The sequence below is a fragment of the Coregonus clupeaformis genome, chromosome 1, assembly GCF_020615455.1.
Source record: "Coregonus clupeaformis isolate EN_2021a chromosome 1, ASM2061545v1, whole genome shotgun sequence".
Classification (NCBI taxonomy): domain Eukaryota; kingdom Metazoa; phylum Chordata; class Actinopteri; order Salmoniformes; family Salmonidae; genus Coregonus; species Coregonus clupeaformis.
This window is the reverse complement of record NC_059192.1, coordinates 44340382-44368214: the sequence shown is the minus strand read 5'-3', so window position 1 is coordinate 44368214 and position 27833 is coordinate 44340382. Positions and strand designations below refer to the sequence as shown.

Sequence of the window (27833 nt, the reverse complement as noted above, 5' to 3'; positions counted from 1 at the left end):
ATGTAGTGCTTATAAAGTATTTATTTATGCTATAAAAAGCCTTTCATAAGTTGTACTTTGTTTAAAGTGGTACTGGATATTTTACAGAAGTAAATTCCTAACTCATACATTTATCTGAAACCCACAGAAAAATTCTGCAGAGTTCTCGCTTTGTTTTCCTAACAGTATTGTCCATATCCTGCCTTTCCCCCCATTTACATTTTAGCAGACGCTCTTATCCAGAGCGACTTACAGTTAGTGAGTGCATACATTATTTTTTTATTTTTCATACTGGCCCCCCGTGGGAATCGAACCCACAACCCTGGCGTTGCAAACGCCATGCTCTACCAACTGAGCTACATCCCTGCCGGCCATTCCCTCCCCTACCCTGGGCCAATTGTGCACCGCCCCGTGGGTCTCCCGGTCGTGGCCGGCTACGACAGAGCCTGGATTTGAACCAGGATCTCTAGTGGCACAGCTAGCACTGCGATGCAGTGCCTTAGACCACTGTGCCACTCTCCTGACAGAAGATCTCTCATGTGCCTAATTTATTTTCTTCTTTCCGTTTTTGTCCTGTTTTCTTTATTTGTGGACAAACAGTATGTGCCTGTTCAGGGTCCCCTTGCGATCAAAGCTTTTCCCACAGTCACCACAGATAAATGGTTTCTCTCCTGTGTGAGTCCTTATATGTTTGGTTAGGTTTCCCAAATACTTGAAGCTTTTTTCACAGTAACCACAGCTAAATGGTTTGGCCTCTGAGTGAATCCTCAAGTGTGTGTGTGTGTGTGTGCTACCAATCTGAGTGAAGCATTTTATATTTTGCAGGTTTTTTAGACGAGATGCTGGGTTTAGTGCTGGGTTTCCTCAATGGTGTTTTTGGGATCCAATGGTAGGTTGGCATCCAATGGTGGGTTGGAATCCAATGGTTCATTGGGATCCAATGGTGGGTTGGGATCCAATGGTAGGCTGATGTCAAGTCCTAGTCACTGCTTATGGCTGAGCTGTGACTGGAGGCATTGTTTTGATTATCTGGAGTGTCACAGGCAATGTCGAGACCCATTAGGGGGCTCACAGTGTGAAATGGTTTGAGATCCAATGGTTTAGAGTCACTCTCTCTGTCCTCCTGATCACATTCCCTTTTCACAAAGGGAGGAGTGAATATGGAGTCTTTGGTGTCAAAAAGCCCTTGAAGCTGCTCTTCCTCCTGACTGGTCCTAAGTTCCTCCTGTTCCTCCTTAATCTGTGTGGGCTCTGGGTCCTCCTGCTCCAGGCTGGGCTCCACTCCTGCTTGCAGTGCTCAGGCGTAACCTCCTCCTCAGAGACAATGAGAGAGTACTGGAGGGAGTCTATTCTACATAGTTTTAACTCTGGTGTGATCCATAACAGTCTCCATAGCTGGTCATTATCCTCTTTAGATCTCCTAGTACTCTGCTACCACTTTCTCTACTACCTCAAAAATGTTGACGGCAACCACCGTTAAAAGCTCATTCAAAAACACACTTAAAGACTGGAGTTTAGACATTTTGAGTGGACCCTTGAGATGGGTACTCAGTTCAATGGATCTTTAGTCCATACAAGGAATGTTGAAAATCAAGACAACCCTGCCTCCAATTCTATTTCCGTGTTGTCCTTTTCTTTTATGTTTTTTAGCGGGTCTCAAGCCCAGAAACGGACAATAGCGACGCCAGCTAGATGGGGTTCTGGTCTGGAATAGATAAGAACCAAAAATGTGTACCCCTTGGAATGGATTGAGAAATGCTGCTCTAGAGGAAGTTGTGTTCTGGGCTGGATGGATAGCTGGAGAGAGTGTTGCAGGCTCATATCTAGCACAGAGAGGGAGAGAGATAGACTACAGACACACATTTCTTTCTTACTACAGTAGCGTTGGTCTCCAAACATGCAATCTTGTCGCAAAAAATCCAAGCCCAGGCCGGAATCAATTCTCAGAATATCAGGCCTGACCCAGACTGAAAATCTAAATTCTACTTCCAGGGGAGTTCTGAATAAAAGCTGTCCTGAATTTATTTTACTCTTTTGTAATAATGACAGCTTTTTAAATCTCATAAAAACCACAACTGAGCTATGTCCGAGAAAGTAAAAGTATGCCAAAGATTTAAATAAATTAGGCTCGAATATAGCTCATTTTCATATTTCATCTCATAATCTGTGTAATTAGAATGTCCGGTCTAGTAATTATATTTATGTGGTTATCTATGCGATCTTCACATTCCTTTTTCTACCAGAGGTGGTCCAGATGTGTCAGGGGACCGTGCTAAGGTGTACCATCGGAGTCTGGACGTGCTGCAAACCTGGCTGACTGACTGCAGAATGGTGGACTTCAGCCGCAAGTCCAGCCTGCTGATGACACTGAAAAACTTTCTCACCAATGAAGTAATTAAAGATCAATCATCAATTAATGACAAAGCAATCAAATGATAAAACCAATCACTCAAGCAAGTAAATTCATCATCAGATTAATGGCTCAACTAATCAGCTAAATCTGTAGCAGTATAGTTGTTTTTGTTGATGTTATTGTGGTTGCTTTTGTTGTCAATTTTTCAGAGTATTTAGAAATACAATACTCTTAAACAATGTTTTTGTAATGATTTGGTTCTTATTTAGGTGTCTCCAGTAGACAGCAGAGGAGAGAGGCTTCTGACCACTCTTCAGAGCTCTCCCAGGAAGAGGTGGAGCCAAGGCTGTGGGAGCCCAATCAGCATGCAGGAGGAAGATGATGCACTGTCTGTCCATACCTTATGCAGAAAATCATATATTGAGGACTCTGGAAGGAAGGTCCATATAAGGATTATTATACGTGTACTATTATGTTGGTGATGTTGTTTTTCTTACCTGAACCAAAAAGCATCTGATTGGTCCAAAGTACTGAAAGTTTGTCTTGCTCAAAAGGAACCCATTTACACTAACATGCATTTCAACTGATGGGGACCATCAGAGCTGCATCGTATTCATTACACGATCCTCATTTATTAAGTCAAATGACACCACTGGTCCTGCTCACACTGCCCTACCCTATGCTTTGACTTCTTTCTCCCCTCTCTCTCCAGATGAAATCTTGCGACTTGTGACGGCCGGCCGCCCAATAACCTGCTCGCTTGACCCTATCCCCTCCTCTCTTCTCCAGACCATTTCCGGAGACCTTCTCCCTTACCTCACCTCGCTCATCAACTCATCCTTGTACGCTGGCTATGTCCCTTCCATCTTCAAGAAAGCGAGAGTTGCACCCCTCCTCAAAAAACCTACACTCGATCCCTCTGATGTCAAAAACTATAGACCAGTATCCCTTCTTTCTTTTCTCTCCAAAACTCTTGAGCGTGCCGTCTATAGCCAACTCTCCTGCTATCTCTCTCAGAATGACCTTCTTGATCCAAACCAGTCAGGTTTCAAGACTGGTCATTCAACTGAGACTGCTCTTCTCTGTGTCACGGAGGCTCTCCGCACTGCTAAAGCTAACTCTCTCTCCTCTGCTCTCATCCTTCTAGACCTATCTGCTGCCTTTGATACTGTGAACCATCAGATCCTCCTCTCCACCCTCTCTGAGTTGGGCATCTCCGGTGCGGCTCACTCTTGGATTGCATCCTACCTGACAGGTCGCTTCTACCAGGTGGCGTGGCGAGAATCTGTCTCCAGTGGTGTCCCTCAGGGCTCAGTTCTAGGCCCTCTCCTATTCTCTCTATACACCAAGTCACTTGGCTCTGTCATATCCTCACATGGTCTCTCCTATCATTGCTACGCAGATGACACACAATTAATCTTCTCCTTTCCCCCTTCTGATAACCAGGTGGCGAATCGCATCTCTGCATGTCTGGCAGACATATCAGTGTGGATGGCGGATCACCACCTCAAGCTGAACCTCGGCAAGACGGAGCTGCTCTTCCTCCCGGGGAAGGACTGCCCGCTCCATGATCTCGCCATCACGGTTGACAACTCCGTTGTGTCCTCCTCCCAGAGTGCAAAGAACCTTGGCGTGACCCTGGACAACACCCTGTCGTTCTCCGCTAACATCAAAGCGGTGACCCGATCCTGTAGGTTCATGCTCTACAACATTCGCAGAGTACGACCCTACCTTACACAGGAAGCGGCACAGGTCCTAATCCAGGCACTTGTCATCTCCCGTCTGGATTACTGCAACTCGCTGTTGGCTGGGCTCCCTGCCTGTGCCATTAAACCCCTACAACTCATCCAGAACGCTGCAGCCCGTCTGGTGTTCAACCTTCCCAAGTTCTCTCATGTCACCCCGCTCCTCCGCACACTCCACTGGCTTCCAGTTGAAGCTCGCATCTGCTACAAGACCATGGTGCTTGCCTACGGAGCTGTGAGGGGAACGGCATCTCCTTACCTTCAGGCTCTGATCAGTCCCTACACCCAAACGAGGGCATTGCGTTCTTCCACCTCTGGCCTACTGGTCCCCCTACCTCTGCAGAAGCACAGTTCCCGCTCAGCCCAGTCAAAGCTATTTGCTGCTCTGGCACCCCAATGGTGGAACAAGCTCCCCCACGACGCTAGGACAGCGGAGTCACTGACCACCTTCCGGAGACACTTGAAACCCTACCTCTTTAAGGAATACCTGGGATAGTATAAAAGTAATCCTTCTACCCCCCTACCCCACCCCCACAAAAAAAAAAAAAAAATACATTAAATAAATAAAAACTTTAAAAAATAAAAAATTAAGGTGAATGCACCAATTTGTAAGTCGCTCTGGATAAGAGCGTCTGCTAAATGACGTAAATGTAAATGTAATTACACGAATGAATACGTTACATTAGCACCAAACGGAAGAAAACAGACTGAATAAAGGAGAGACTACCTGGACTTGTCCAATATGAACCACTTTTTGTTATCATTTTTAGTACAGTCTGCCCTAATGAGTACGACAATGGTGTATATACACTGAACAAAAATATAAATGCAACATGTAAAGTGCTGGTCCCATGTTTCATGAGCTGAAATAAAAAGATCCCAGATATTTTCATTACGCACAAAAAGCTTATTTCTCTCAAATGTTTACATCCCTGTTAGTGAGCATTTTATCCTTTGTCAAGATAATCCATCCACCTGACAGGTGTGGCATATCAAGAAGCTGATTAAACAGCATGATCATTACACAGGTGCACCTTGTGCTGGGGACAATAAAAGGCCACTTTAAAATGTGCAGTTTTGTCACACAATGCCACAGATGTCTCAAGTTTTGAGGGAGCATGCAATTGGCATGCTGACTGCAGGAATGTCCACCAGAGCTGTTTCCAGAGAATTGAATGTTCATTTTTCTACCATAAGCCGCGTCCAAAGTCGTTTTAGAGAATTTGGCAGTACGTCAAACCGGCCTCACAACTGCAGACCACGTGTAGCCACGTCAGCCCAGGACCCTCACATCTGGCTTCTTCACCTGCGGGATCGTCTGAGGGGGGGGGGGGGTTGCTGAGGAGTATTTCTGTCTGTAATAAAGCCCTTTTGTGGGGAAAAACGAATTCTGATTGTGTGGGCCCATGGCTGCATCCCTGCCCAGTCATGTGAAATCCATAGATTAGGGCCTAATGAATTGATTTCAATTGACTGATTTCCTTATATGAACTGTAACTCAGCAAAATCTTTTAAATTGTTGCATATTGCATTCATATTTTTGTTCAGTATATGTATTCACAGACGGAACCTTTCTAAGTTGATGTATCTCTGTAGAGTTTCCAGTGGAGAATATCCAGGGTGGTGGAGCCCCAGGCGACCCAGACCAAAGACCAGGCCTACTCCATAGCAGCAGCCCTGCCGCGGCCCTGCTACACCTCCCTTATGGATGACATCTCCAGTGCCCGCCTCAGAAGCGAGGAGAGACACCCCTTTAGTCAGAGTGAACACAGCGCCCAACACACGGCACAGCAACTCACTCTACTGCAGCAGGTAAACGCACTGACATGCACACACACACACAGCCCACCAAATCATCCTGCAGTAACAGGTAAACAGACGCACACAATTTCTCCCTCTCTCATGCATTCACACTCACTCACAAACCACAAACACATTGTTATTTATAAACACTGGGGGGAGACAAATCACTACTTTATGGATTTAAAACAAATTCACAGACCTATATATAAATGTGAAACGTCATTTCTTGGTTTTATTTTTTTTCCAAATGCAGGAAATGTTTCAAGGCTGTCACCCCATTAATTTCCTCAACTCTAGAGCTCAAGGAGTCGGGGACAAATCTTTTAGTGTCACCAAGTGAGTAAATATTCCCTTTGGTCCAAATATTTCAGTGGCATTCTCGTCAAATTTGTTTAAAGTACCAAATGAATATACCAGAATGCATAATCTGAAACAAACATCACTTGCTAGATTATGAGACGTTAGTGACAGTCAGTCATTGCATCCCTGACAATCTAGTCTGACTGCCTCTCTCTTTTCCAACAGACATGTGTCACACTCTATACTTCCAGTAGAAGGCAGTAGTTTATTTGTTAATGAGGAAACGCCACAGGACAGCCACCTCCAACAGCTACTGAGATATGCTGACAGCGTCTCCAACTGGGTCTCTGCTGAAATCGTCATCTGTGATTCGATAAAGGTGAGATCTGCTAGTAATGGGGATACAACTCTGTTGGACATTACTGTTTGATCTCTATCTACATGTATGTCATTTATTCAACACATACACACACACACACACACAAACACACTAATATTCATTTATTTTCAAAGTCAGTCATTGTCCATTAAATTTAATTACATGATAGCCATCAGATGCACTTCTATGATGTATTCTTTGTTTTCTATAATGATTTGTGTGAATGCTTGACCATAGAATCTCTGCTCTTCTTTTCTTGCTGCAGACCCAAGCGGCTTTGCTCACCAAGTTTCTGTTAATTGCCAAACACTGCTATGAATCGAGAGACTTCGCCACGGCCATGCAGGTCCTTGGAGGCCTGGAGAATGTTTTTGTCAGGCAATTACCCGTAAGTCTGCATCTGAAATGGCACCCTATTCCCTATATACTGTAGTGCACTACTTTTGACCAGAGACATTTATTCATGAAATAAATAACATACAGTACCTCTTAGGCCCTTAAGTGAAATGTCTCTTTTACTCTGCTGTTATGGGAACCAGTGGATATTTTATTCCTTTCTGAGTTATATGAACATCAGAATGTATGTGTTCAAATACAATTTAGGAGGAAGTAACAGCACCTAAAAGGGGTGCTTACCCCATGAAGTGCAATAAAAACTTCCAATTTAATTGTGTAAGTATAACAACTGAAATTGATGTTCTAATAATAATCTAGCTGTTCTAGTCAATGCAGAACTAAGAGTTTTTTTTATCGTTTTTTTTATACTATTTTCGTTCGTGTATTTATTATGACAACATTTTGTGACGTTTTTGTTCGTTCTGGAGGCAAGCCGAAGTTCAGAGCCGAAGTCTATGCCCCTTTGTCGGTGATTGGTCAACAGTAGGGATTCTTTAATCAATTATTTGTTGTCATTCAACAAGAGACTGCACCAAACATCTTAGTTAGATGTAAAATTGCGAGATTAAGATTTATTTTGCAAAAACGTTAAAATTAATGACAGATTTCTTGAGTTATCAATTTTTTTAGACTATTTTGAGGAAGTGTATTCTGTCTACGGCGTTTCAAAATGGACAAACAGTACTACTGCCGCTTTTTTCTCGTTTTTCAAGCAAAGGTCTTTTAAAGGAGTATGCGAGCACACTCGTTCGGTTCGGCTAGCCGCTTGGCGCCAGCCGAACTGAAGCATGCTGACAGCTTTACGCAGCCAGTCTTACATTCAAAACCTTTTATTGTGCATTCACTGTGAAATATAATGAGTAGATTGGTTTAATCACCAAAACACAACTTAATGATATCTTCTCAATTTAGTTATTTTAACAACCAGTTAATTCAATAGCAAAACATTTAAGATACATGTTTCAAAATTTCCCTTTGAATGTAGTATGCTACAGTACTGTAAATTACAGTAGATTACACTGTTTTCACATTAGGCAATACACTTGCACTACCCATGTGTGATCAAAGGTGTGATCATTGACGACATCTTTCACATATTTCATGAAAGAAACATCATGTTTAGAAGGCACTAGTTTGCATCATGCCTGTCTTGAGCATTTGGCCATAGGTTCTCATCAATATCGCAGAAAATATCCTCATTGTTCATGCAACTGGGGAAAAACCTTTTGGCATGTTGAATCAAAACCTGACATAGGTCTGGATTGAAATCATTGCATGCCTCATCCATGGCCTGAAGGAGGGTGGTTCACTCATGGGGATGGAAATCATACATCTTCTTGTATTGTAATGAATGATTACTTTTTTTTCTTTTTTTTCGTGTTAAATCGGCAATTGGCAACCCATCCCTTATGGGATTAATTGACACATAAACAAACATTACAATAATTCACTGTGGTAATTCAGTGACAATTCTTCTTCCAGTGTTCTCTGCAGTGTGCATCGCATAAAGAGTGAAAAAATTAAAGGTACAAATCAATACATACACACATACAGTACCAGTCAAAAGTTTGGACACACCTACTCATTCAAGGGTTTTTCTTTATTTTGACTATTTTCTACATCAAAACTATGAAATAACACATATGGAATCATGTAGTAACCAACAAAGTGTTAAACAAATCAAAATATATTTTAGATTTTAGATTCTTTAAAGTAGCCACCCTTTGCCTTGATAACAGCTTTGCACACTCTTGGCATTCTCTCAACCAGCTTCGTGAGGAACGCTTTTCCAACAGTCTTGAAGGAGTTCACACATGCTGAGCACTTGTTGGCTGCTTTTCCTTCACTCTGCGGTCCAACTCATCCCAGACCATCTCAATTGGGTTGAGGTCGGGGGATTGTGGAGGCCAGGTCATCTGATGCGGCACTCCATTACTCTCCTTGGTCAAAAAGCCCTTACACAGCCTGGAGGTGTGTTTCGGGTCATTGTCCTGTTGAAAAACAAATGATAGTCCCACTAACTGCAAACCAGATGGGATGGCGTATCGCTGCAGAATGCTGTGGTAGCCATGCTGGTTAAGTGTGCCTTGAATTCTAAATAAATCAAAGACAGTGTCACCAGCAAAGCACCCCCACACCATCACACCTCCTCCTCCATACTTCACGGTGGGAACCACACATGCGGAGATCATCCGTTCACCTACTCTGCGTCTCACAAAGACGCGACGGTTGGAACCAATAATCTCAAATTTGGACTCATCAGACGAAAGGACAGATTTCCACTGGTCTAATGTCCATTGCTCGTGTTTCTTGGCCCAAACAAGTCTCTTCTTCTTATTGGTGTCCTTTAGTAGTGGTTTCTTTGCAGCAATTCGACCATGAAGGACTGATTCACACATTCTCCTCTGAACAGTTGATGTTGAGATGTGTCTGTTACTTGAACTCTGTGAAGCATTTATTTGGGCTGCAATCTGAGGTGCAGTTAACTCTAATGAACTTATCCTCTGCAGCAGAAGTAACTCTGGGTCTTCCTTTCCTGTGGCGGTCCTCATGAGAGCCAGTTTCAGTGCGACTGCACTTGAAGAAAGCTTAAAAGTTCTTGACATTTTCCAGATTGACTGACCTTCATATCTTAAAGTAATGATGGATTGTCGTTTCTCTTTGCTTATTTGAGCTGTTCTTGCCATAATATAGACTTGGTATTTTACCAAATAGGGCTATCTTCTGTATACCCCCCCTACCTTGTCACAACACAACTGATTGGCTCAAACACATAAAGACGGAAAGAAATTCCACAAATTAACTTTTAACAAGGCACACCTGTTAATTTAAATGCATTCCAGGTTACTCCCTCATGAAGCTGGTTGAGAGATTTTTGCATTTACATTTTAGTCATTTAGCAGACGCTGTTATCCAGAGCGACTTACAGGTAGTGAGTGCATACATTATTTTATTATTTTTTTTTTTTTTCATACTGGCCCCCCGTGGGAATCAAACCCACAATCCTGGCGTTGCAAACGCCATGCTCTACCAACTGAGCTACATCCCTGCCGGCCATTCCCTCCCATACCTTGGACGACGCTGGGCCAGTTGTGCGCCGCTCCATGGGTCTCCCGGTCGCGGCCGGCTACGACAGAGCCTGGATTCGAACCAGGATCTCTAGTGGCACAGCTAGCACTGCGATGCAGTGCTTTAGACCACTGCGCCAAGAGTGTGCAAAGCTGTCATCAAGGCAAAGGGTGGCTACTGGCAGTTGGCATATCCAACAGTCTATTCCAAAGTCTCACCATACACACCTTCCATCTCACCTCACAGGGTTCCCAGCCAATGTCCCCAGTTATTACAAGTATAGGTGCAAACTTGTGGACACCTAAAAAGTAACATACTGCTCTGTATTTGTGTATTGTATTTTACAGTATCGTATTGTACATACAGTGCCTTCGGAATGTATTTAGACCCCTTGACTTTTTCCACATTTGGTTATGTTACAGCCTTCTACTAAAATTGATTAAATTATAGTTTTTTTTCTCATCAATCTACACACAATACCCCATAATGACAAAGCAAAAACAGGTTTCTAGAAATTTTTGCAAATGTATTTAAAATAAAAAACTGAAATATTACATTTACATAAGTATTCAGACCATTTACTCAGTACTTTGTTGAAGCACCTTGGGCAGCTATTACAGCCTGGATATTTTTTGGATATGACGCTTCAAGCTTGGCACACCTGTATTTGGGGAGTTTCTCCCATTTTTCTCTGCAGATACTCTCAAGCTGGTCCTCTGTAGCTCAACTGGTAGAGCATGGCGCTTGTAACGCCAAGGTAGTGGGTTTGATCCCCGGGACCACCCATACACAAAAATTTATGCACACATGACTGTAAGTCGCTTTGGATAAAAGCGTCTGCTAAATGGCATATTATATTATTATATTAAGCTCTGTCAGGTTGGATGGGGAGCGTCGCTGCACAGATATTTTCAGGTCTCTCCAGAGATGTTAGATTGGGTTCAAGTCCGGGCTCTGGCTGGGCCACTCAAGGACATTCAGAGACTTGTCCTGAAGCCACTCCTGCGTTGTCTTGGCTGTGTGCTTAGGGTCGTTGTCCTGTTTGAAGGTGAACCTTTGCCCAAGTCTGAGGTCCTGAGCGCTCTGGAGCAGGTTTTCATCAAGGATCTCTATGTACTTAATCTTTCCCTCAAGCCTGACTAGTCTCCCAGTCCCTGCTGCTGAAAAACATCCCTACAGCATAATTCTGCCTCCACCATGCTTCACAGTAGGGATGGTGCCAGGTTTCCTCCAAACGTGACACTTGGCATTCAATCTTGGTTTCATCAGACCAGAGAATCTTGGTTCTCATGGTTTGAGAGTATTTTACTGAGGAGTGGCTTCTGTCTGGCCACTCTACAATAAAGGCCTGATTTGTGGAGTGATGCAGAGATGGTTGTCCTTCTGGAAGGTTCTCCCATCTCCACAGAGGAACTCTGGAGCTCTTTCAGAGTGACCTTCGGGTTCTTGGTCACCTCCCTGACCAAGGCACTTCTCCCCCGATTGCTCTAGTAAGAGTATTGGTGGTTCCAAACTTCTTCCATTCAAGAATGATGGAGGCCACTGTGTTCTTGGGTACCTTCAATGCTGCAGCCATTTTTTGGTACACTTCCCCAGACCTGTGCCTCGACACAATCCTGTCTTGGAACACTACGGACAATTCCTTCCACCTCATGTCTTGGTTTTTGCTATGACATGCACTGTCAACTGTGGGACCTTATATAGACAGGAGTGTGCCTTTCCAAATCATGTCAAATCAATTGAATTTACTACAGGTAGACTCCAATCAAGTTGTAGAAACATCTCAACGATGATCAATGGAAACAGGATGCCCCTGAGTTCAATTTCGAGTCTCATAGCAAAGGGTCTGAACACTTTTGTAAATAAGGTATTACAATTGTTTTAATATACATTAGCAAAATTTTCTAAAAACCTGTTTTCGCTATGTCATTATAGGGTATTATTTGTAGATCGATGAGGACATTTAATATATTTTAGAACAAGGCTGAAACGTAACAAAATGTGGAAAAAGTCAAGGGGTCTGAATACTTTCCGAATGCAATGTATGTATTCTAGTGGTCCTGTACATGGCTCAGTTCATAAGTTCATGGCAACACCAGAGTTGTGGGTTTGATTCCCACTGGGGTCACATACCAAAATATGTGAACTTTTGTCACTTTGGATGAAAGTGTCTGCTACGTAAATTGCATATATTACAGCATTACAGTACTGTATTGGCCAATGCAATTTTTGTAAAGCAGTGTGAACCCACCCCCACCCCATCAAAAAGAGCCCAGCAACTTCATTTTGGTACATGCTTACTGTATAGGGGATGGATTTTTTTCTGGATTATTTGTGTATTGGTATTGTATTGCTATTGTATTACTGCACTGTAGGAGCTAGAAACACCAGCATTTCGCTGCACCTGCTGTAACATCTGCTAATTTGTGTACGCAACCAATAAACTTTGATTTGATTAGATGTTTTGCATACTGTACATCTCTGATTTTGTCAATATACAAATCTTTTTTTATGTACTGTGAAGTAAAATCATAATAGTCGTCCTCATAGTAGTACTTTCTAATATATATATACACTACCAATCAAAAGTTTTAGAACACCTACTCATTCAAGGGTTTTTCTTTATTTTTACTATTTTCTACATTGTAGAATAATTGTGAAGACATCAAAACTATGACATAACTCATATGGAGTCATGTAGTAACCAAAAAAGTGTTCAACAAATCAAAATATATGTTATATTTGAGATTCTTCAAATAAGCCACCCTTTGCCTTGATGACAGCTTTGCACACTCTTGGCATTCTCTCAACCAGCTTCATTAGGTAGTCACCTGGAATGCATTTCAATTAACAAGGGTGTGCCTTCTTAAAAGTTAATTTGTGGAATTTATTTCCGTCTTAATGTGTTTGAGCCAATCCGTTGTGTTGTGACAAGGTAGGGGGGGTATACAGAAGATAGCCCTATTTGGTAAAAGACCAAATCCGTATTGACAAGAACAGCTCAAATAAGCAAAGAGAAACGACAGTCCATCATTACTTTAAGACATGAAGGTCAGTCAATACGGAACATTTCAAGAACTTTGAAAGTTTCTTCAAGTGCAGTCGCAAAAACCATCAAGAACTATGATGAAACTGGCTCTCATGAGGACCGCCACAGGAATGGAAGACCCAGAGTTACCTCTGCTGCAGAGGATACGTTCATTAGACTTACCAGCCTCAGAAATTGCAGCCCAAATAAATGCTTCACAGAGTTAAAGTAACAGACACATCTCAACATCAACTGTTCAGAGGGGACTGTGTGAATCAGGCCTTCATGGTCGAATTGCTGCAAAGAAACCACTACTAAAGGACACCAATAAGAAGAAGAGACCTGCTTGGGCCAAGAAACACGAGCAATGGATGACATTAGACCGATGGAAATGTGTCCTTTGGTCTGGAGTCCAAATTGGAGATTTGTGTCTTTGTGAAACGCGGTGTGGGTGAACGGATGATCTCTGCATGTGTAGTTCCCACGGTAAAGCATGGAGGAGGAGGTGTTATGGTAAGGGGGTGCTTTGCTGGTGACACTGTCTGTGATTTATTTATAATTCAAAGCACACTTAACCATCATGACTACCACAGCATTCTGCAGCGATATTCCATCCCATCTGGTTTGGGCTTAGTGGGACTATCATTTGTTTTTCAACAGGACAATGACCCAACACACCTCCAGGCTGTGTAAGGGCTATTTTACCAAGAAGGAGAGTGATGGAGTGTTGCATCAGATGACCTGGCCTCCACAATCCCCCGACCTCAACCCTATTGAGATGGTTTGGGATGAGTCGGACAGCAGAGTGAAGGAAAAGCGGCCAACAAGTGCTCAGCATATGTGGGAACTCATTCAAGACTGTTGGAAAAGCATTACAGGTGAAGTTGGTTGAGAGAATGCCAAGAGTGTGCAAAGCTGTCATCAAGGCAAGGGGTGGCTATTTGAAGAATCTCAAATACAAAATAAATTTTGATTTGTTTAACACTTTTTTGGTTACTACATGATTCCATGTGTGTTATTTAATAGTTTTGATGTCTTCACTATTATTCTACAATGTAAAAATAGTAAAAAATAAAGAAAAACCCTTGAATGAGTATGCTGAGCACTTGTTGGCCGCTTTTCCTTCACTCTGCTGTCCGACTCATCCCAAACCATCTCAATAAAAAAAAAAATATATAGCATACAAGGACTTTTACTATGACTTCGACCGTGCATGGCCGGACAAACATTTCAGAGCAGTTGGATTAAGTAATAGCAAAATGTTTTTTAACAAAAGAGAAGAGAATCATATCAAAAGTAATGTGAGCATTGTGAAAGTCAATTACTTTATATGAACTTGTATTGCAATGTGAAACATGTATTTGTAGATGAAACACTGATTAAGTTAGGTGAAAAAGTGACTGTATGATTTTGTGTGTCGTACTTAGTCAATATAAAATGTGCTTAGAGTTTTGAAACAACTGCATTTTTGATGATCTGTTTTGAGTTTTGTACTAAGAGTCGTGAAAATGTACCACATACTTGTGAAAGTTGCACCAAAGCAACAAAAATAAATACTGTAATGGGAGTAAAGCTTCCTTAAGTGTGAGACAGATTTATTGGTTCTTGCTAAATGAAACACCTCCTTTCTTGCCGATAGGCTTGGAAACATCTGTCTACCAAGGTGTGTGAGGTCCTAGAGGAGCTGCGAGCCGTGCAGGTAAGGCATGTTTGTGTGTGTGTGTGTGTGTGTGTGCCCTCTGCTGTACCAGAGACACATGTGGGGCTTCAGGCAAATAAGCCGAAAGAAAAACACATTCAAGCAGCACATCTGTTTGTGAAATTCTGTGACACATTCACAGCTGGCCAGCATTATATGCTTTTTTCATCGTGCTACCAGACATCACACCATATTCTAATTTGAGAACGGTCTGGAGGCTATATAGAACCAGACTTGATGCGAGACATTCTCAAATAACACACTTTGCAAAGATTAGGAAAAGTATTTTGCCAAACTTAATTTCTTGTTTTTTCATGAAAACTTCAAGATGTTATAAATCAAGGGAAGAGTAAGACATCAGTTTGTGAATGCTCTTTCTCTTCTCTCTCTCTCTCTCTCCCTCCTTCTCTTTCTCTCCCTCTTTTTGTATCCCTCTCTCTTCCCTCCCCCTCTCCCTCCCTCTTTGTCAGGTCTTTCTGAAGAGTGATAACCTGTGTCTGATGGGAGGAGAGCATGTGAGGAGGAGACCCACCCTCCCTGCTGCCCACATCCTGGCCATGCACATCCAGCAGCTGGAGATCGGAGCCTTCACTCTGACCAGCGGCGCCTACAAGTGGCCAAAACTTAGGTGAATGAGCGTAATGCAACATCTCAGGGCCAGTTTCCTCTAAACAGATTAGGTCTAGTCCTGGACTAAAAATGATTTTCTAAGGAGAAGCTGAATGGAGAATTGTAAGTGGTTTAAGTCCAGGACTACGCTGTTTCGGAGTCCGCGGTAACCAGCACATAAAGTCCTGGGTCTGTATTCAAAAACCGTCTCATAGTAGGAGTGGTAATCTAGGATACATTTAGCCTTTTAGATCATAATGAATAATAATAATAATAATAAATGTGACTTACACTATATATACAAATGTATGTGGACACCCCTTCAAATTAGTGGATTCGGCTATTTCAGCCACACCCGTTGCTGACAGGTGTATACAATCGAGCACACAGCCATGCAATCTCCATAGAAAAACATTGGCAGTAGAATGGCCTTACTGAAGAGCTCAGTGACTTTCAACGTGGCACTGTCATAGGATGCCAACTTTCCAACAAGTCAGTCAGTTCGTCAAATTTCTACCCTACTAGAGCTGTCCCGGTCAACTGTAAGTGCTGTTATTGCGTAGTGGAAACGTCTAGGAGCAACAACGGCTCAGCCACGAAGTGGTAGGCCAGACAAGCTCACAGAACGGGACCGGCGAGTGATGAAGCGTGTAGCGCTTAAAAATCGTCTGTCCTCGGTTGCAAAGCTCACTACCGAGTTTCAATCTGCCTCTGGAAGCAACGTCGGCACAAGAACTGTTCGTCGGGAGCTTCATGAAATGGGTTTCCATGGCCGAGCAGCCGCACACAAGCCTAAGATCACCATGCGCAATGCCAAGCGTCGGCTGGAGTGGTGTAAAGCTCTCCGCCATTGGACTCTGGAGCAGTGGAAACACGTTCTCTGGAGTGATGAATCACGCTTCACCATCTGGCAATCCGACGGACGAATCTGGGTTTGGTGGATGCCAGGAGAACACTACCTGACCAAATGCATAGTGCCAACTGTAAAGTTTGGTGGAGGAGGAATAATGGTCTGGGGCTGTTTTTCATGGTTCGGGCTAGGCCCCTTAGTTCCAGTGAAGGGAAATCTTAACGCTACAGCATACAGTGACATTCTAGACGATTCTGTGCTTCCAACTTTGTGGCAACAGTTTGGGGAAGGCCCTTTCCTGTTTCAGCATGACAATGCCCCTGTGCACAAAGCGAGGTCCATACAGAAATGGTTTGTCGAGATCGGTGTGGAAGAACTTGACTGGCCTGCACAGAGCCCTGACCTCAACCCCATCGAACGCCTTTAGGATGAATTGGAACGCCGACTGCGAGTCTTGCCTAATCGCCCAATCAGTGCCTGACCTCACTAATGCTCTTGTGGCTGAATGGAAGCAAGTCCCTGCAGCAATGTTCCAACATCTAGTGGAAAGCCTTCCCAGAAGAGTGGAGGCTGTTATAGCAGCAAAGGGGGGACCAACTCCATATTTATGCCCATGATTTTGGAATGAGATGTTGAACAAGCAGTTGTCCATATACTTTTGGTCATGTACTGTATACATAGCTTTTCAAGGAACCAAAGTCGCTTATATGGACAGAGAGAACTTGATCCTAGATCAGCACTCCTACTCTGAGATGCGTTGTGAATACAGGCCCAGGACTAGGCTTAATCTGGGTCTGGAAAATCTTATGGCCTACACTAGGCCTATACACTCATCCAGCTACTGGCCTATAGCATTCATTTGCACTTATCTGCAATTGAGATTAATGAATCTACTCTGGTCGCCTTTGCACTGACATGGATATCAACCTGACACTCATTGTTTAACGGTGTAAACTTGATATTAACTTTCTCCTTTGATGTAATGAAGTGGGCCAAGTTGCCACCAAACTAGTATCCCTGTGTCCTTCTACCCACTCGTATATGGCGGCCAGATGCTGGGTTCAAAGAAAGTTGTGGCGGACGGTAATGACACAGCTGCTCATCCATGGCAGTCTTTTAGGATTTGGGTTCCTCTACTAAAGCTAGCACACAGCCAGATGGTGTATCGCGATGCTGTGTGATTTTGGGAGATGTGGCACGCCAGGTGCTCCGAGATGCATCGATGTTGACAGAAGCTGGGGTCATAAAGGGTCACGGTGAGAGGCAGCGTCACAGCTGGTTATGTTAGACCATAGGTTCCCCCACTATTCTAGAAATCAGGTCACTTACTGTACTGTATATGATGCAAGTGTTCAGTAACATGGTGCCAAATTATGAGTATGTTCCTGCCGCAGATTAACAATAACAAACTCCTATTTCTCTTTTTCACCCTCTGTCTAGTCCTCCATCTCCATGGTGGCCCCAACTTCAATCTCTGCCTTTGTCCTAATTTCATGTACTTTCTTGTCTCCCCCCTTTACCTATCTGCTTCTTTCCCCCTCTCTTTCTATCTTTATCTCTCTCCTTCCTCACTGTCCAGGACCATAGCGAAGGTGGTGAGTCAGGTGCATGCGTTCCAGGAGACAGTGTACTCCTTCACTCCTGACCTGGAGCTGCAGGCCTATCTAAGACTACGCATCGCCCACCTCAGCGGCTGTGACATCCCCCTGCTGGCTGCAGACAACGAGGCCAACTTCCACCACACCCCCACTGACCGACACACCCGCAGGATCCAGGACACACTGAAGAGGGTGAAGGCCACCTTCCAATGACCTACAGCCTTGCCTGATCTAGGATCAGTTTTGCCTTTTAGATCATAATTAATATGATTATATGGACAGAGGGGACCTGGTCCTAGATCAGTACTCCTAATGCTTTATGAATTCAGGCCCTGGTCGGACAACTACTCAAAAGACCCCAAACCCCTCACTGAGTTACTTTGGTAGCAGAGACTGGGTGGGTGTCTCTATTTATTGGTAATAACTTTGATGAAGACATTATGAGGACAGTCTTTATTTGAACTCAATGACGGAGCCACATGAAGGCATCCAAGGTTCAGCGGACTTCACTCTGATTGTATACAGTGAGAAGTCGAGCTCAATCCCCCACATTGCACCCCATAGCCTGACAATCCATTGCACACCTCCAACTCCTTGATTATCTCCAAAGTAGAGTACAAAGTAATCTGAAACATATCATTGTTTCTTTTGATGTTAGAATGAGTAGAAAACAGTATTCGACTTTTTAAAATCCTTCTGGTGGAGGCATATGGATCACATTTCTCTCTCGTGTACACCATTTTGATTGCTAGTCTTTAAGACAACATAATGATGATAATGTTTCATAATGAGATGACATGTCTTTAATTGTGTTGTCATGTATTATAGCTCAATTCGATTTTAAAAGTGAGATATTTTGATACAATCACAGATAGATAATGACCATTTTCAACTCTCCGGAGCACCATCTAAATGGTTGCACCCCTTTTGTAGTCCCGGGGATACATTTCCAAATATATACAGTACCAGTCAAATGTTTGGACACACCTACTCATTCCAGGGTGTTTCTTTATTTTTACTATTTTCTACATTGAGAATAATAGTGAAGACATCAAAACTATGAAATAACACATATGGAATCATGTAGTAACCAAAAAAGTGTTAAACAAATTCTTCAAAGTAGCCACCCTTTGACTTGATGATAGCTTTGCACACTCTTGGCATTCTCTCAACCAGCTTCAGGTGTGCCTTGTTAAAAGTTAATTTGTGGAATTTCTTTCCTTCTTAATGCGTTTGAGCCAATCAGTTGTGTTGTGAAGGTAGGGGTGGTATACAGAAGATAGCCCTATTATGGCAAGAACAGCTCAAATATGCAAAAATAAATGACAGTCCATCATTACTTTAAGACATGAAGGTCAGTCAATACGGAACATTTCAAAAACGTTATATTTTTCTTCAAGTGCAGTCACAAAAAAACATCAAGCGCTATGATGAAACTGGCTTCCATGAGGACCACCACAGGAAAGGAAGACCCAGAGTTACTTCTGCTGCAGAGGATAAGTTCATTGGAGTTACCAGCCTCAGATTGCAGCCCAAATAAATGCTTCACAGAGTTCAAGTAACAGACACATCTCAACATCAACTGTTCAGAGGAGACTGCGTGAATCAGGCCTTCATGGTCGAATTATTGCAAAGAAACCACTACTAAAGGACACCAATAAGAAGAAGAGACTTGCTTTGGCCAAGAAATACGAGCAATGGACATTAGACCAGTGGAAATCTGTCCTTTCATCTGATGAGTCCAAATTTAAGATTTTTGGTTCCAACTGCCGTGTCTTTGTGAGACGCAGAGTAAGTGAATGGATGATGTGTGGTTCCTACCGTGAAGCATAACCTAACCTAAGTGTGCCTTGAAATCTAAATAAATCACAGACAGTGTCACCAGCAAAGCACCCCCACACCATCACACCTCCTCCTCCATACTTCACTGTGGGAACCACACATGCGGAGATCATCCGTTCACCTACTCTGCGTCTCACAAAGACACGGTAGTTGGAACCTAAAATCTCACATTTGGACTCATCAGACGAAAGGACAAATTTCCACCGGCCTAATGTCCATTGCTCGTGTTTCTTGGCCCAAACAAGTCTCTTCTTCTTATTGGTGTCCTTTAGTAGTGGTTTCTTTGCAGCAATTTGACCATTAAGGCCTGATTCATGCAGTCTCCTCTGAACAGTTGATGTTGAGATGTGTCTGTTACTTGAACTCTGTGAAGCATTTACTTGGGCTGCAATCTGAGGTGCAGTTAACTCTAATGAACTTATCCTCTGCAGCAGAGGTAACTCTGGGTCTTCCTTTCCTGTGGCGGTCCTCATGAGAGCCAGTTTCATCATAGCGCTTGATAGTTTTTGCGACTGCACTTGAAGAACGTTTAAAAGTTCTTTAAATGTTCTGTATTGACTGACCTTCATATCTTAAAGTAATGATGGACTGTCGTTTCGCTTTGCTTATTTGAGCTGTTCTTGCCATAATATGGACTTGGTCTTTTACCAAATAGGGCTATCTTCTGTATACCCCCCTACCTTGTCACAACACAACTGATTGACTCAAATGCATAAAGAAGGAAAGAAATTCCACAAATTAACTTTTAACAAGGCACACCTGTTAATTTAAATGCATTCCAGGTGACTAAATCATGAAGCTGGTTGAGAGAATGCCAAGAGTGTGCAAAGCTGTCATCAAGTCAAAGGGTGGCTAATTTGAAGAATCTCAAAAACAAAATATATTTTGATTTGTTTAACACTTTTTTGGTTACTACATGATTCCATATGTGTTATTTAATAGTTTTGATGTCTTCACTATTATTCTACAATGTAGAAAATAGCAAAAATAAAGAAAAACCCTTGAATGAGTAGGTGTGTCCAAACTTTTGACTGGTAGTGTAGTATATATATATATATATATATATATATATATATATATATATATATATATATATATATATACAGTGGGGGAAAAAAGTATTTAGTCAGCCACCAATTGTGCAAGTTCTCCCACTTAAAAAGATGAGAGAGGCCTGTAATTTTCATTATAGGTACACGTCAACTATGACAGAAAAATTTAGAAAAAAAATCCAGAAAATCACATTGTAGGATTTTTTATGAATTTATTTGCAAATTATGGTGGAAAATAAGTATTTGGTCACCTACAAACAAGCAAGATTTCTGGCTCTCACAGACCTGTAACTTCTTCTTTAAGAGGCTCCTCTGTCCTCCACTTGTTACCTGTATTAATGGCACCTGTTTGAACTTGTTATCAGTATAAAAGACACCTGTCCACAACCTCAAACAGTCACACTCCAAACTCCACTATGGCCAAGACCAAAGAGCTGTCAAAGGACACCAGAAACAAAATTGTAGACCTGCACCAGGCTGGGAAGACTGAATCTGCAATAGGTAAGCAGCTTGGTTTGAAGAAATCAACTGTGGGAGCAATTATTAGGAAATGGAAGACATACAAGACCACTGATAATCTCCCTCGATCTGGGGCTCCACGCAAGATCTCACCCCGTGGGGTCAAAATGATCACAAGAACGGTGAGCAAAACTCCCAGAACCACACGGGGGGACCTAGTGAATGACCTGTAGAGAGCTGGGACCAAAGTAACATCAGTAACACACTACGCCGCCAGGGACTCAAATCCTGCAGTGCCAGACGTGTCCCCCTGCTTAAGCCAGTACATGTCCAGGCCCGTCTGAAGTTTGCTAGAGTGCATTTGGATGATCCAGAAGAGGATTGGGAGAATGTCATATGGTCAGATGAAACCAAAATATAACTTTTTGGTAAAAACTCAACTCGTCGTGTTTGGAGGACAAAGAATGCTGAGTTGCATCCAAAGAACACCATACCTACTGTGAAGCATGGGGGTGGAAACATCATGCTTTGGGGCTGTTTTTCTGCAAAGGGACCAGGACGACTGATCCGTGTAAAGGAAAGAATGAATGGGGCCATGTATCGTGAGATTTTGAGTGAAAACCTCCTTCCATCAGCAAGGGCATTGAAGATGAAACGTGGCTGGGTGTTTCAGCATGACAATGATCCCAAACACACCGCCCGGGCAACGAATGAGTGGCTTCGTAAGAAGCATTTCAAGGTCCTGGAGTGGCCTAGCCAGTCTCCAGATCTCAACCCCATAGAAAATCTTTGGAGGGAGTTGAAAGTCTGTGTTGCCCAGCGACAGCCCCAAAGCATCATATATATACACACACACAGTGGGGAGAACAAGTATTTGATACACTGCCGATTTTGCAGGTTTTCCTACTTACAAAGCATGTAGAGGTCTGTAATTTTTATCATAGGTACACTTCAACTGTGAGAGACGGAATCTAAAACAAAAATCCAGAAAATCACATTGTATGATTTTTAAGTAATTCATTTGCATTTTATTGCATGACATAAGTATTTGATCACCTACCAACCAGTAAGAATTCCGGCTCTCACAGACCTGTTAGTTTTTCTTTAAGAAGCCCTCCTGTTCTCCACTCATTACCTGTATTAACTGCACCTGTTTGAACTCGTTACCTGTATAAAAGACACCTGTCCACATACTCAATCAAACAGACTAAAAACCTCTACAATGGCCAAGACCAGAGAGCTGTGTAAGGACATCAGGGATAAAATTGTAGACCTGCACAAGACTGGGATGGGCTACAGGACAATAGGCAAGCAGCTTGGTGAGAAGGCAACAACTGTTGGCGCAATTATTAGAAAATGGAAGAAGTTCAAGATGACGGTCAATCACCCTTGGTCTGGGGCTCCATGCAAGATCTCACCTCGTGGGGCATCAATGATCATGAGGAAGGTGAGGGATCAGCCCAGAACTACACGGCAGGACCTGGTCAATGACCTGAAGAGAGCTGGGACCACAGTCTCAAAGAAAACCATTAGTAACACACTACGCCGTCATGGATTAAAATCCTGCAGCGCACGCAAGGTCCCCCTGCTCAAGCCAGTGCATGTCCAGGCCTGTCTGAAGTTTGCCAATGACCATCTGGATGATCCAGAGGAGGAATGGGAGAAGGTCATGTGGTCTGATGAGACAAAAATAGAGCTTTTTGGTCTAAACTTCACTCGCCGTGTTTGGAGGAAGAAGAAGGATGAGTACAACCCCAAGAACACCATCCCAACCGTGAAGCATGGAGGTGGAAACATCATTCTTTGGGGATGCTTTTCTGCAAAGGGGACAGGATGACTGCACCGTATTGAGGGGAGGATGGATGGGGCCATGTATCGCGAGATCTTGGCCAACAACCTCCTTCCCTCAGTAAGAGCATTGAAGATGGGTCGTGGCTGGGTCTTCCAGCATGACAACGACCCGAAACACACAGCCAGGGCAACTAAGGAGTGGCTCCGTAAGAAGCATCTCAAAGTCCTGGAGTGGCCTAGACAGTCTCCAGACCTGAACCCAATAGAAAATCTTTGGAGGGAGCTGAATGTCCGTATTGCCCAGCGACAGCCCCGAAACCTGAAGGATCTGGAGAAGGTCTGTATGGAGGAGTGGGCATGGTGATATTAGGCTTGCCATGGAAACCCATTTCATGAAGCTCCCAATGAACAGTTCTTGTGCTGACGTTGCTTCCAGAGGCAGTTTGGAACACGGGAGTGAGTGTTGCAACCAAGAACAGACGATTCTTACGCGCTACGCGCTTCAGCACTCGGCATTTCCAACGGTGCCCAGTGTTTAATTTGTAAATCGGGAGGTGCCGGAACAATCAGTCAGCACGAGATGGGGGTGACCTGTGGAGTTCTGAGGAACTGGAATGCATAAAAAAAAAAATCTCCTTTATAATAAAGAATTGCATTCATATCATTGCATTTGCATAGTGGCATAGAGCAGTAGAGTAGAGGCACTTACAGAAGTTGCACACATGGGGTACATTTTCAGTAGCATAATGTCCGGGAAAATGTTGGCCTTTTATAAACTCATTTCATGCAATTCTACATCATTTTACATGACTGGAGACTTTGGCAGAATTTTTGTTAATACCACGCAAATGATCGAAATGGCAGGCTACTTTGACACTGACAAACTGAGAATCAGACATCAATAAAAACAACCTTGTCTTCAATCCATCAATAGCCTAGGCCTAGGTGTGTAGAGAGACATATTGGAAGCTACAATATGAGGAGGAAATTTGTCCTAAAAATGTTTCCCAGTTTCACTGACACACCCAATGATGCGCATCTCACTCACTGTTGATGGCGGATGCACTCGTGCCAAAAGCATATCTCTCTCTCTCTTTTGTAAAACAATATTTGGAAGTTGATCAAATATTTTGGTGGCCTACAGCATAGAGTCTAACTAAATGATTAAGTGCAACGCTTGAGAGATGAGAGTTCAGGCTCATGTCTATCGGAGCAGAGAGGGAGAGAGATCATAGAAAGTGAATCTAGTTATGTGAGAGATACTGGCACGCTTCTCATACAGCTACCGTCACGCGTCGGCCATACGTTGGTCTCAAACATATACTATGCCCACATACTCTAGTATAGCTCTGGGGCTTACAAGTCTGAATTTCTTATAGCCTAATTTTCAAGACATCAATGTACAGAAACATTTTTAGGCGTCACTGCAGAACACCCGCCATATGCATATGCACACATACTCAGCTGTGGGGCTTACAAGACTCGGATTTCATATACTTTTCAAGACATCAATGTAGCAGTAGAACAAGCATATCACAATCATTTGATTTGATATCAGAATATACAGTGAGGGATAAAAGTATTTGATCCCCTGCTGATTTTGTACGTTTGCCCACTGACAAAGAAATGATCAGTCTATAATTTTAATGGTAGGTTTATTTGAACAGTGAGAGACAGAATAACAACAACAAAATCCAGAAAAACGCATGTCAACAATGTTATAAATTGATTTGCATTTTAATGAGGGAAATAAATATTTGACCCCCTCTCAATCAGAAAGATTTTTGGCTCCCAGGTGTCTTTTATACAGGTACAATTTTTACATTTTAGTCATTTAGCAGACGCTCTTATCCAGAGCGACTTACAGGAGCAATTAGGGTTAAGTGCCTTCCTCAAAGGCACATCGACAGATTTTTCACCTAGTCGGCTCAGGGATTAGAACCAGCTACCTTTCGGTTACTGGCACAACGCTCTTATCCACTAAGCTACCTGCCGCCCCACTCTTAAAGGGAGTGCTCCTAATCTCAGCTTGTTACCTGTATAAAAAGACAACTGTCCACAGAAGCAATCAATCTATCAGATTCCAAACTCTCCACCATGGCCAAGACCAAAGAGCTCTCCAATGATGTCAGGGACAAGATTGTAGACCTACACAAGGCTGGAATGGGCTACAAGACCATCGCCAGGCAGCTTGGTGAGAAAGTGACAACAGTTGGTGTGATTATTCGCAAATGGAAGAAACACAAACGAACTGTCAATCTCCCTCGGCCTGGGGCTCCATGCAAGATCTCACCTTGTGGAGTTGCAATGATCATGAGAACGGTGAAGAATCAGCCCAGAACTACACCGGAGCATCTTGTCAATGATCTCAAGGCAGCTGGGACCATAGTCACCAAGAAAACAATTGGTAACACACTACGCCGTGAAGGACTGAAATCCTGCAGCGCCCGCAAGGTCCCCCTGCTCAAGAAAGCACATATACAGGCCCGTCTGAAGTTTGCCAATGAACATCTGAATGATTCAGAGGAGAACTGGGTGAAAGTGTTGTGGTCAGATGAGACCAAAATTGAGCTCTTTGGCATCAACTCAACTCGTCGTGTTTGGAGGAGGAGGAATGCTGCCTATGACCACAAGAACACCATCCCCACCGTCAAACATGGAGGTGGGAACATTATGCTTTGGGGGTGTTTTTCTGCTAAGGGGACAGGACAACTTCACCGCATCAAAGGGACGATGGACAGGGCCATGTACCGTCAGATCTTGGGTGAGAACCTCCTTCCCTCAGCCAGGGCATTAAAAATGGGTCGTGGATTGGTATTCCAGCATGACAATGACCCAAAACACACGGCCAAGGCAACAAAGGAGTGGCTCAAGAAGAAGCACATTAAGGTCCTGGAGTGGCCTAGCCAGTCTCCAGACCATAATCCCATAGAAAATCTGTGGAGAGAGCTGAAGGTTCGAGTTGCCAAACGTCAGCCTCGAAACCTTAATGACTTGGAGAAGATCTGCAAAGAGGAGTGGGACAAAATCCCTCCTGAGATGTGTGCAAACCTGGTGGCCAACTACAAGAAACGTCTGACCTCTGTGATTGCCAACAAGGGTTTTGCCACCAAGTACTAAGTCATGTTTTGCAGAGGGGTCAAATACTTATTTCCCTCGTTAAAAAGCAAATCAATTTATAAAATTTCTGACATGCGTTTTTCTGGATTTTGTTGTTGTTATTCTGTCCCTCACTGTTCAAATAAACCTACCATTAAAATTATACACTGATCATGTCTTTGTCAGTGGGCTAACGTACAAAATCAGCAGGGGATCAAATACTTTTTTCCCTCACTGTACTTCAATTAAAATTAATCAATGTAGGCTACAGCAGAACACATATTATAATATATATAGGCCTCCTGCCTATGTGATAATATGAAGTGCATATTCAGATTAACTTCACAGTACAGAAAAAGTTTGTAAAGGAAAAATATGTTCCTACCTTAGTTTTCCAAAACCTCTAACAACACAGCCATTTCCTTGTGCATCATCTCCTCCCTATTTCTTGTTTTGCTCCTGGTGTCTGTGACACATCTTTAGCAATCCATGACCTCACATAGGGGACTGGGTTGAATTTGGTTAGGGGTGGGCCAACAAGGTTCAGAAAGAGTAGCCCTGATATGTGGTCCTCTGTAGCTCAGCTGGTAGAGCACGGCGCTTGTAACGCCAAGGTAGTGTGTTCGATCCCCGGGACCACCCATACACAAAAATGTATGCACGCATGACTGTAAGTCGCTTTGGATAAAAGCGTCTGCTAAATGGCATATTATATTATTATATATGGTGGAGGTATGCAGAGAGGCGCGGGTTGAGATGCAAATCAGATTCATTTGAGAAAATCCCATCTCGCATTCTGCACTGGAGATCCTTGTACTGCCTGTAGGCCCGTATGACCGTACGTGGACTGTCAATGCCAAACCGCTGGCAGAGAGATTCTATCTCTGTTTCTCCATACAGTGCTCCTGCGTCCTCCGGACAGTATTGCGTGTAAAGCACCTTTAGCTCCTCTGTGAACTGGCTGTATCCTGTATTGTCCACCGCCCATCCTCCTTGAGAGAACATTCTAGCCTCCATGTTCCTCGCCAAGCTCTCGAAAAACTCCCTCTGATTAAGGACTCTGTAGCTGGGTCTTCCACCATTCAGTTTGATACCTTGAAAATAGTTATCCTGAATCCCTCTCTGGCTGAGTTGTCGGCATGGCTGCTCTGCCATTGCACTGAACACCCTCACTTCCCTGGTGACTGCACTGTGTGCAGTAATAATTGTGCAGTCTCTCTTTTGGAGCTCAATATTCAATATTCAATCTCTCCCTATCCCAGTCTGCTGTCCCCACTTGCTTCAAGATGTCCACCATTGTTCCTGTACCCAAGAAAGTAAATGTAACTGAACTAAATGACTATCGCCCCGTAGCACTCACTTCTGTCATCATGAAGTGCTTTGAGAGGCTATTTAAGGATCATATCACCTCTACCTTACCTGACACCGTAGACCCACTTCAATTTGCTTACCGCCCCAATAGATCCACAGATGATGCAATCGCCATCGCACTGCACACTGCCCTATCCCATCTGGACAAGAGGAATACCTACGTCAGAAAGGTGTTCATTGACTATAGCTCAGCCTTCAACACCATAGTACCCTCCAAGCTCATCATTAAGCTCGGGCCCTGGGTCTGAACTCCGCCCTGTGCAACTGGGTCCTGGACTTCCTGACGGGCCGCCCCCAGAAGGTGAAGGTAGGAAACAACATCTCCACTTCGCTGATCCTCAACACAGGGGCCCAACAAGGGTGTGTGCTCAGCCCCCTCATATGTACTCTCTGTTCACTCATGACTGCGTG

General features: G+C 43.3%; 1 protein-coding gene across 1 annotated transcript in view; it reads left to right on the top strand.

Annotated features, from left to right (window-relative positions):
* LOC121569198 (kinase non-catalytic C-lobe domain-containing protein 1-like) overlaps nt 1–18803 on the top strand; it is a 68076-nt gene extending 49273 nt beyond the window's left edge. Inside the window, exons 22-30 of the mRNA XM_041879959.2 lie at nt 2223–2370; nt 2602–2772; nt 5674–5889; nt 6134–6216; nt 6406–6559; nt 6825–6947; nt 14692–14751; nt 15222–15379; nt 17790–18803. Of these exons, the coding sequence (XP_041735893.2) occupies nt 2223–2370; nt 2602–2772; nt 5674–5889; nt 6134–6216; nt 6406–6559; nt 6825–6947; nt 14692–14751; nt 15222–15379; nt 17790–18021 (1345 nt within the window). The 3' untranslated portion in view covers nt 18022–18803. The remainder of the gene's footprint in view (nt 1–2222; nt 2371–2601; nt 2773–5673; nt 5890–6133; nt 6217–6405; nt 6560–6824; nt 6948–14691; nt 14752–15221; nt 15380–17789) is intronic.
* Nucleotides 18804–27833: the final 9030 nt, after the last annotated feature.